This window comes from Dendrobium catenatum, unplaced genomic scaffold (genome assembly GCF_001605985.2).
Source record: "Dendrobium catenatum unplaced genomic scaffold, ASM160598v2 original_scaffold_254917, whole genome shotgun sequence".
Taxonomy (NCBI): domain Eukaryota; kingdom Viridiplantae; phylum Streptophyta; class Magnoliopsida; order Asparagales; family Orchidaceae; genus Dendrobium; species Dendrobium catenatum.
Window position 1 is genome coordinate 821,964 of NW_021573316.1, and position 10,715 is coordinate 832,678.

Genomic DNA, 10,715 nt, shown 5'->3' on the forward strand with positions numbered 1-10,715 from the left:
AGGCCAAACCCAAAAGGTCCTGGGAATAATAAATCCTTGAGACTTGCTGGGAAGTTGTTTGGGTGGGGAATGCGGGGTGGCTTTCGGCTTACCTAATCTGGTCATAGAAGGACCTTGAGGAATCACTAGATCATCTTCAGTGTTTTTGTTGTGGCGAGAATTCAATTTTTAATATATAACCTGACTGGATGCTATATTCTTGTTTCCTTGCAGTGTTGGCGAACCTCTATCTACTGAGCACCAGCAGTTTATAAAGGAGAAAGTATTTGAGTACCATCCTGATAAGAATGGCAAAGTTTGTGGTGGTCAGATTGATCACATTATGGTACGTCTCGTTCTTAATTATGTGATTGTGAAATCAAATGAAAAGTCTTTTTTTGAACTAAAATGTTTTATGGGTTATTATATATATATATATATATATATGCTTCTCGAAGTCCCATCTGTTATAACTTTTCATCATCATAGGTAACCTTTTTCCAATAAATATGGTTTTCTTCTTAATATTGCTATAATTTTATTCACTGGTCAAAGTTCACATGATAACCATTTTTATTTTCTTACTGGACTTATACATATGATTCTCTGAGTATCTACCTAGGCACTGTTTTCTGGAGGGTCAATTAGCATACATGGAATTAAAAAAAAAAAAAAAGCATACATGGCATGCTGCTGTTTTTTTGTTTTTTTGTTGGGTTCTATGCTGGCTGGTTGATGTCTGACTTTATTATTGGTTTTATACATTTGTACACCACCACCATCAGCGCATGTTAATGGCCATTAATTGGCCTTATCTAGTTATTTTGTTTTAATTTCTGCTAGTTTTTTTAATTAGTAGAAGTTACAGATGTTAAAAATTCTGAAAAACTGAGTTGGTTGTTTAAGTGTGTGCGCGCTGTGACAGTTGTTGTTTTCCTATATTCTGTATTTCCTGAAAAACAAATTTCTTTGTTTTCAGCAAATCACATCTTTCTCTTTTTGAAAGAAGAGAATAATGACAATTGTTTTGATGTGAAACCAACCGGAATTGCAAAGGAAATAATAAAATTATTGTAAGCTCGTTACTTTAAGATTAATGAGCTACAAGATATAATTTTAGGAAGTATCCATTAACATTTTGCTTTGGCATGCAGTTAAAATTTTAGGATAATAGAACAACTTAAAATAATTTCAGAAAATACAACAAAACTAAATGTGTTGTAATAAGAATTCACAAGTTAATATTTAGAGCTTTTCATCTAGAGTTTCTTTTCTCACTCACACTCTATGATGGTGCTTAAGCGGAGAGAGATCTTCAACAAACCAAACAATGCCACCAAGAAAGTTACGACGCCCACGGTCTTGATCCACGGGAAGGTAGCCGGAGAAGGAGGCGCAGGTGGATGTCCGACGAGTTGCCACTGTCTGGATGGTCGTTGTTTGTCGACCGTCTCTATTAGATGAAATAGAATGTGATCGACGTAGTCTTCGACGGAATCTTCAAACTCTCAGTCATGATCGAAGAATGGTGACTGAAGGATATCAATTCGTCCTTGAGAATCGTACACAAATATGTGTTCGACTTCAGGATTGGCCACCCATGAATATGGGAGTCTTCTTTGTTGTTGAACCTTGGAGGAGCCGGTGGTTAGTGAAGGGAGAAGGGAGGGGAGGAGCCGGCGGTGGGGGTTCTCGAGTAGAGGGGAAAAGAGAGAGGACGGCTAGGGTTTAGGGCTAAGGAGATGGGGAAAAGGACTTTGAAAATCTGAAGTTTATTTCAGAATTTTCCAAGAGAAGAAAAGGGAGTAATTTAAACTCCAAACTATTGCCAAAAATAGTTCTAGGGCCCTTGAATTAAATTAGGAATTGAATTCAAATCTCTAATTTAATTTCAAATTTGGTTTGAATAAAGAGGTTTCCTAAATTAGTTTATCAATAATGAAAGTGCATAAATTCAAATATTAATTTGAATTTAATTAGGAAGCTTTCCTAATCAATAAAGGACTTATTTTAGGAAAGTGAATAAGGGAATTTGAATTTTGAATTTCAAAATTCATGGGGGACTGTAGAGGTATCTAGGGCAGGGGGGGGGGGTGTCCAATGGCGGGTAGCTATTGGCGTGGGAATAGTGGCCTGCGGTTGGAGGAGCCAAGAGGGTCGGCGGTTATATGTGGGTGGGAGACCTTAGTTACGGGAAAAAAGGAGGGGACTGTGGGGATAGCAGGCGCGCTGGTGTTGGGAGAAGGGGGGTGGACGGATGTAGGGGAAGGGAAAGAACGATGATGAACCGCAAGCTCAGACTCTTCCAAAGGCTGACGGGTATTGCAATCACCCTCACTTAGGGATCTCTTCCTTCTCTCAAAGCTCACAACAATGAAGAAGAGAAAAGACTAGAATGTCCAAGGGCTACAAAAGCAACTAACTTCCTATATGGGGTAAAAAGTAGGAAATTGAAATAAACAATCATAAATAATGCATAAAAATATAAAGGCGCTCCTGATCGTGGCGCTCGATCTCCGATGCCTCCCTTGATAAACGGGCCTGCGGTTGGAGGAGCCAAGAGAGGTCGGCGGTTATGTGGTGGGGAGACCTTAGTTACGGGAAAAAAGGAGGGGACTGTGGGGGATAGCAGGCCGGCTGGTGTTGGGAGAAGGGGAGGTGGACGGATGTAGGGGAAAGGGAAAGAACGATGATGAACCGCAAGCCTCGGACTCTTCCAAAGGCTGACGGGTATTGCAATCATCCTCACTTAGGGATCTCTTCCTTCTCTCAAAGCTCGTTCTCAATTGCTCCGTCGGTGTTCGAAGGAGATAACTATGAGATGTGGGCTATGTCACAACTTGACCCAAGTACTTGGAATATAAAGTCAGAAAGTCGGAAACAACAGTCGGACTATAAATAAATTCTTTCAAAATAACTAAAACGATCAAATAAAAATAGCATCCAAAATTTTGGAAAGAGCCACTAATCTTTCATTATAAGTTTGAACATGTATAATGCAATTCATATGTATTTTCATTAGATCCCTTTCGTCTATATGCGAAACCTTCTCCATCAGCCATTTACTAAATCAGATGTTTACCTGAAATATTTAATCTCGTAAGTTGAGTTTTCATTATCGAACTCAGTGGTTAATTAAAGTTCTATAACATTGCAATAAATAAGAACGATATTCATATAATTTATCGTGCTTAATCATTAAATCTTTCCTATGAGGAATTTAAATATGATTATTGATAAAATAAGACATAATATTTCATAAAATATTCTTTGATATTACATTTGCCAATTTATAACTTTTAACATGTCTTTTATTTCAGAAGAATATTGAATGTACAATCATTTTCATTTTTGCTTCCTTGTCTTTGTCTTTGCCAGCCATTTACTTGATCAGAGCATTACCTGAAATATGTATGTGCTGTGTTTCCATCATGAAACTTAGTTTTGAAGTATAGTTCTATAATATTGCAATAAATAAAAATACTATGCATATTTTTTTTTATGCATATAAGTTATCATGATTAATCATTAAGTATTTCTTTTAAGAGATTTAAACAAAATTACTGATAAAACAATACATCATTTTTCATAACAAATTCTTTCATATTGTATTTGACAATTTATAATTTTTAATTAATCAGTTATTTCAGGATGATGTCTACAATTGCAGTTCTATCATAAAAGGGTAGATTCTTATATTTGTATGCATGTATTTTTTTTCTTTTAGTTTATTTCTTTCGATATGATAATTTACTTTTCATTTAAATTTACACACACACATACATATATATATATATGAATTATAAAATGACATTACTATCTTTGATGTGTATTATATTCTAATAAAGGATATTTGATTCTTCATTTTAATGTTTAGTTGTATTATTAATGTTAATAGGTATGCATAAAACATGTCATGTTATTTGATGCATTGAATCATAAACAGAATTGCAATTGCTATAAAATAAATATTTAACCACTCACCTCGATTCCTTTTTGAAAGTCAAATCTCTTATCTCAAAATTTTGTTAAGTCTTTACTTGGTCTCATTGCAAAATCTAAATATCCGGTGTATGATTAAACCAAATTATGCTACTAGTTTAGAAATGTATATGCATTAAAATTTCAATTAAATTGCTAATAATTGATGTCACGACCCAGCCCGAAGACTCGAATTAATGAGGCATAAAATGACGGTCAAATGGTGAATTAGATTTTCATTTGCTAAATCTATCTCGACTACACTGAAATAGCCACTAAAATGAAAAAAATAACTGATAAAATGAATTAAATACCTTTCATTCGGTGTGTCACATCTATGATATACATTTTCTCCTCTTCTACTCAAATTTATTTTATTAAATTATACCTTTAAATGTTAGAGCAATTAAAAATAAGTTATAGCTCAATGAGTAAAACATGCTTCTAAACTAACATTAACTCAAGGAAATATGAACAATATGCATGACCCTTTTATCAATTCATATCATAAAATAATTTTATTTAATCACATCATTTCATCAAAACTTTCAATGTTTTGCATAAATCATATATCAAATCATATATGTGATATATATCATATCTTTCTCATTTCTTATTTTTCATAAATAATACAATTATCTCAGGAGCCACCATCTAAATTAGTACCAATCTATGATGCACCGACATGGACACGACGACACGGACACGACATTACACTGGATATGACATTTTTTAAAAATATAGGACACTTGTGCGGCGTGGACACGACATAATATTATAAATGACAAGCAATAATATGTCATGATAACTTATTTTGCTTATAACATAAAAATGTTTAGTACAAAATGTCTAGTTCAAACATAAAAATATCCCTTATCATCAAGGTACTCGAATACATTTTTAGCAACATCCCACATCTTGTTATCACCTTTCATATAAAGTGGGGTCTTCCTTGATAGAAGACGAATATTTGTATGCACATAAACTAAATCTTTAGCTCGTTGTTGAGTTATTTTATTCCTCTTTATCTATTGAATAAATGAGTGCGCGACTGTCATTCAGAATTAATAATAATATAATATTATTAATATTAATATTAATTTTTAAAAAAACCAGCCTTGAAATTTCAAATCCCATTAATTTGATTATCTCGTATCCTCTGATTAAATTCTCCATTTTTCGTTAAACTTAGCATTGTTTTCGTGAATCTATCATCTCGATTACAACTCTTCAGTATTGGCTTCAAAATTAAAATGAGATAGACGAAAGCCCCGCGAAGTTCTTTTATGTGATAGCACTCCAAACCTTCCTAAACGCTAGCAATTTTCTCACGTGAAAATCCCTCGCATGTGTGAGTATTCACGTTTCTCCACATCCACATTTCGATTTTGAAAAAAAAAGATGAAAAAATAAGAGTGAAATTGAGAATTTTGGTGCTTTGTTTATTGGCATCACCTTCGTTGTCACTGCTAACTCGTCACAAAGGTATAATTTTCTAAACTTTTAAAAAATCTCACTTTCGGCGTTTGTGGCGTAAAGTGAACCCTCTATACACGCTCTCGTAACACGGTGGGAGAGAATCTGGTACGACGCCTCTCGTAGTGTGGCTGGGGCATATTTAAGTATCTGTACATACTCTTGTATCGTGGCAGGGAAACCAATCGCACGACTTCTAGTAGGTATTATGAAGACCCATACACGCTCTAGTAGCGTGGTGGGATTGAAGAAATATGGCCGCGGTGTAGCCCAACACTTACTATACACGCTCTTGTAGCGTGGTGGGATGGCTCAGACTCCTGAAATTTCCCTACACAGTGGAGACACCAGGAGGTTGCCGATATTCAGAGTGAAAGCGCACAAGATTTGAACAAATACAAGGAACTTGATTTGGATAGCAGGGAATTCATTTTGAACTCAAATGAACAATGTAGAGGGCCTGATTTAAACTCAAATGAACGGATATAGGGGACTCGAACTGAACTTGAACTTAAACCACAAGGAAAATAACATAAGATTTAAAATGATATTGTAATCTGTAAATTGACAAGGTCTAAATTAAATGCAACAGAAAATATTCCAAAGTTGTGGCGAATAGAGAACCTGCAAATACCATTCACTCATAAATGATAATGAAAACTCATGCAATTGACTAACAGAAGGATCATTTTACCTTTTTATGAGCTCAACTTTGTCGTCCTTTCCGTATAATTTGTCACATTGCCCTCCTATCAGCATACATTATTTTTTTGAAGCTCATTTCATTAGATTTCATTTTTTGAAAATGTAGATGTATACATCACATTCTCATCTCATAACCTTATGTACGTACACTTTAAAATTTAATATTTGCTACTTGATTTTTGTGCCTTCATATAAAAAACATTCAATGAAATTCATTTTATACTCCATTATTCCACAAAAATTTACTTTTTGAAATTAAAATTGCTATCTTTTTTTAGGACGTCGACAATCAATCCCCACGTAAACGATCAATTCCATATATAAATATTCAGATCTTCAACTTCCATTCATAGTTTTAGATTTTCTATGTTCTGAAAAACTGGATCGGTTATTTGAAGTGCATAGTTATTGTTTTCTTTTATTCTGCAGTCTGGAAACCGCATTTACCTGTTTCCAGCAACTCATTTTTCTATTCATGTAATCAGAGAATAATTACAATTGTACTTCTCATCTCTTCAGAAATAAACTTAATGCAAAATAGAATATTCATTAATGTAACACTAAAAAAAAAAAAAAGGATTGGAATTTATTCCCCGAAATATTTGGATAATGCTAGTAATGATGATGATAATGGTAAGATAATTATAAATGAAAATAATTCTGTTAATCAATTGCATCTTGTATGGTTTATATTGAAGTTTGTAGTGTTAATATGATTTGTAGAGGCTGGTAATCATTTCGGTGGATGAATGATCCCATTGTTTAAATGCAGGTTGATAAGCACGAGACTTACACGGACAGCCGTTGCTTTTTTGTTGTTTCAACGGATGGATCGAGATCTGACTTCTCTTACATCAAGTGCTTCATGAATCTTGTTAAACAGAAATTCCCAGAACATGGTATGTCGTTTAACAGTAAATATTTTAAGAAGCGGTCCTCTGCCCCTGCAGATTCTACTCAGCAGCAATAGCATAGCCTGCTGTAAATGTCTAGATCTAAGCTGTACATTAGATAACTTTAGGAGTAAGTTTTTGTATATCCTTTTTAATATTTTATCTTGGAATTATCCTATCAATTTTCTCTGTACTTGTTGTAGTCTAGTTTATGTTGTAAAAGCATGAGATCTCTGTACTCATGACGCGCCTCTTCTCTCCGCGGGAGGAAAATATTCTTTGGTAAGCAGCTTATGCTTCAGTTTTTTGTTATGAGGTCTATATCCAAAATAGCTATGATTACAGTCTACCTTGATCAACATGCATTAGAAGGGCGACCAAATGCAGTAAATTGCTTATAAGAGGGTAAGGTGGTGGCAATGCTAAATTAGCGTATAGAATGGCCTAGCTTTTATTTTGTTGCAATAGATAGTGTAATGGCATACAGAATTTGATCTTATTATGGCTTCATTTGGGACTGCTTTTTTACTGCTTCTTAAAGCGGTTTTTGAGTATAAAAAATTTAATTTTTGTACTAGAAAGTTGTTATAAGCAGCTGTAAGAAATCCCTCCCAAACAAAGCCTATTACACAATGGAGAAAAAAAGAATTCATGTAACAAACCCAACATTGTGTGATAAAAGTTTGTTGTTGTTGTTGTAGTAGTAGATGGTGTAAAAAATGTTATAAGAAGTTTGGGAGGGCTTTCTTTCTGCTTCTTGAAGCAGTTTTTCAGTACAAAAATTTATTTTTTGTGCTAGAAAATTGTTATAAGAAGCGGTAAGAAAGTCGTCCCAAATTAAGCCTTAAGATTAATGTTAACTAAGCAAAAGTTCTATTTAACGCATGGATGGTATTTTTAATATTTGAAGGGAGACAGGTATAGTACAATTTCTGCTACTCGTGTGTTTCAAGTTTGCAGGTAGTGTTTTATTGATGATGCTTCCTACCATATGCGAGGGTTTGCTTCAAGTGGTTGGATTTGAGTGTGGAATCAAATGAGTTTTAATGATGTGTATCTGTCATATTGTTAATGTATATTATTTTATTAATATTATAAATTGAAGTAATACAGTTTTTTTTTATTCCTTCTTGGTTTGCATTATTTTAGTAAAAAATTATCATAAAGGATACCTTCTAGCTTCCTGTTGAAATTCATTTTAATGAGTTAAAAATGGGATTTGCTTTCATTCATCTTTTACATTGACGAGTTTTTTAACTTTTGATGAAGTTAATATCAGTGTTCTTTTTTACATAGTTTAAAAATACGGGTATTGAGTTAGCTGTTAAATATTAATTGGTAAGAATTTTGTGGCCTGTAGGTAGACTTTGCAATACAGAAAGCGCTGAATGAAATAAAATAAGTTGATCCTGTGGGCAAAAGTAATGAGATGTTGATGAGATATAAAATTAGTTATTATTAAATGCTTGAACTTCAAATATGGATTTCTTTCTTTAAACCAATCTCACATGGTTAGTCAGGTTTAGGGTTGATGGTAAGCTGGGCAGGTTGAGCATTTAGTGCTCATAATGGTGAAAAAGTTGGCAGCACTGAACTCTTATATCTACGAATTCTTTATAAGATCTTTAATCTTCTTAAAGAACTGAATTTTATTGGGTGTTGTGCTATATTTTGCCTTGGATATGAATGATGCTTTTAAGTTATTTTAATATTAGCATGAAATGGGCAAAAACATGAAGTAGTATATTTGTTTGAGTAGTTAATCAACTAATACGGAGAGTTTGAATTGGTTTCAATAAGTATTAGTCAACTCAGTAGTAACCAACATCAATGGTATATCCATGTAGCTAGTAAAAACTTGTCCGATATACTGGCATTTGCGGCTAATTTTTATTAAAATAATAAAGTTCTTTCTAAATTATTGTTAATAAAATCAGACCTATCTACACTAATCCATTAGTGCTTCTATTCTCATAGAGAAAGATAAAAATCCTCTCTTTCCATGGATTACCATCTGATATCATATAGAATTAAAGCATAAATTTGGATGAATCTGCCACCAAATATAAGTTCTGAAACCAAATAAAATTTCTTAAACTAGGCAGTGATGGCTACAACTTCTTGGGATGTAAATATTGATATTAGCTTTATTTTTTCTTACGGCAAATTATTACGTCCGGTGTCCGGAATTGTACGGAAATCAATCCAAATGCGTCATATCATCAAAATACATCGGGATCCAGTGTATACGGATAACATGCGCATCTGGATTGGGTGTCCGGACGAAAAATTCGCCTTTTCTTACAGTATTATCACCAAAATCAACAAGAGTACGTAAATAAGAACGTAGAGCAATTCCGAACGTACTTTTACAATGGCTTTTAACAATAGCTACTGACATTAATTGGCTTCGTTATCTTCTACTGTAGCTGCGAAGGTGGAAACGGGCGCGTGGTAGGCACTGAAGAGCCTATAGGAAGAGATGAGAGAAAGCAGAACGTAGCAGGCCACCGCCCCGAAGGTTATCACCACCGACGCCTTCGCCTTCCGGCAAAATCCACCGAATACACCACAAACCCTGCTCCATGTCACTTGCTCGTCTCCCTCGTAAGCCAGGTACACTATCTCCGCCGCCGCCGCACCCGCTGCCAGTATCGCGTATGTTACCACCTGTGTGGCCCAACTCCAATCAAAACAATTCAAACATATACGAAAAATTATTCCAAAAGAAATCCAGACGTAATTTACTTAAATACTTTTACTTAATTTTCAGATTAATAAAATTCATGATAATATATATCAATACTAATTCTAACATAAATTTAAATATTTCAAACACCAATCATGCCAATTCTTATATAATTTTTCAAGTTAAGTGCAAAAATATTCCGATCAAATTTTATTCAAATGTATTTAAAGTATTTAAATTCATTTCGAGATCTATAAATGTGCATAGTAAATTTTAAATAATTATGCAATATTATATTTATCTCAAAATACATTTTATAATTTTGAGATTCATCATAATCATTTTGTATCATCTAAAGTAATATTTTATCATGATATTCTGCTAAAAAATTTTCAAAAAGAAAAAAAGACATAATCAAGAAGGTTGAATATTTATATTTTAATTAAAATTATTTCTTATCCTAAGAAAAAAAAAATTTGTCCAGTTCCAATCGATTGTTCGGTAATTCGAACTATCCTAATTTTAATGTTAAAGAAATTATGTTGTGCATTCTCTTTTTATTCACACATTTTAGTTTTTTCAGGACTAACCCTTAAGGCATTACCAATTCTATAATCATCAGAGGAACTCAGCAACCAACTCCAGCTTAGGTCCCTCATCTAGAATTGATTTTTTCACCTATTTGCTGGACTATTGAATTCAGCTCTACATATTTGCTAAGACTTTATCCATGTGATAGATGTCTAGATTTTTATCCTAAATCTGGATCTCTCTCATATGGGTTCAGTTTTGTTGAGTAATTAATGGAAGAGACTAAACTTTAATTGCCAAAGGTTTTCTCTTTTTAGAATCATATTTTGTGCAACTTTATTTCAATGGAGAGGTCCAAACCCTTTTGTTATCTTTCTAATATTGGAAAAATTATATGTTAACATGTAAAGAATAGTTTAGTTACTCAATATTTCATGTCTTCAACCAAAAATAAGATAATC

General features: G+C 33.5%; 2 protein-coding genes across 6 annotated transcripts in view; one reads left to right on the top strand and one right to left on the bottom strand.

Annotated features, from left to right (window-relative positions):
• LOC110103596 (DNA-directed RNA polymerase V subunit 1) overlaps positions 1–7,349 on the top strand; it is a 37,196-nt gene extending 29,847 nt beyond the window's left edge. For all 5 annotated transcript variants that reach the window (XM_020832381.2, XM_028692680.1, XM_028692681.1 and 2 more), the window contains 2 exons: positions 214–325; positions 6,914–7,349. In XM_020832381.2, coding sequence (XP_020688040.1) covers positions 214–325; positions 6,914–7,111 — 310 coding nt within the window. In that variant the 3' untranslated portion in view covers positions 7,112–7,349. The remainder of the gene's footprint in view (positions 1–213; positions 326–6,913) is intronic.
• Positions 7,350–9,088: 1,739 nt separating this feature from the next.
• LOC110103543 (CASP-like protein 2A1) overlaps positions 9,089–10,715 on the bottom strand; it is a 6,202-nt gene continuing 4,575 nt past the window's right edge. Inside the window, exon 3 of the mRNA XM_020832308.2 lies at positions 9,089–9,704. Within this exon, the coding sequence (XP_020687967.1) occupies positions 9,435–9,704 (270 nt within the window). The 3' untranslated portion in view covers positions 9,089–9,434. The remainder of the gene's footprint in view (positions 9,705–10,715) is intronic.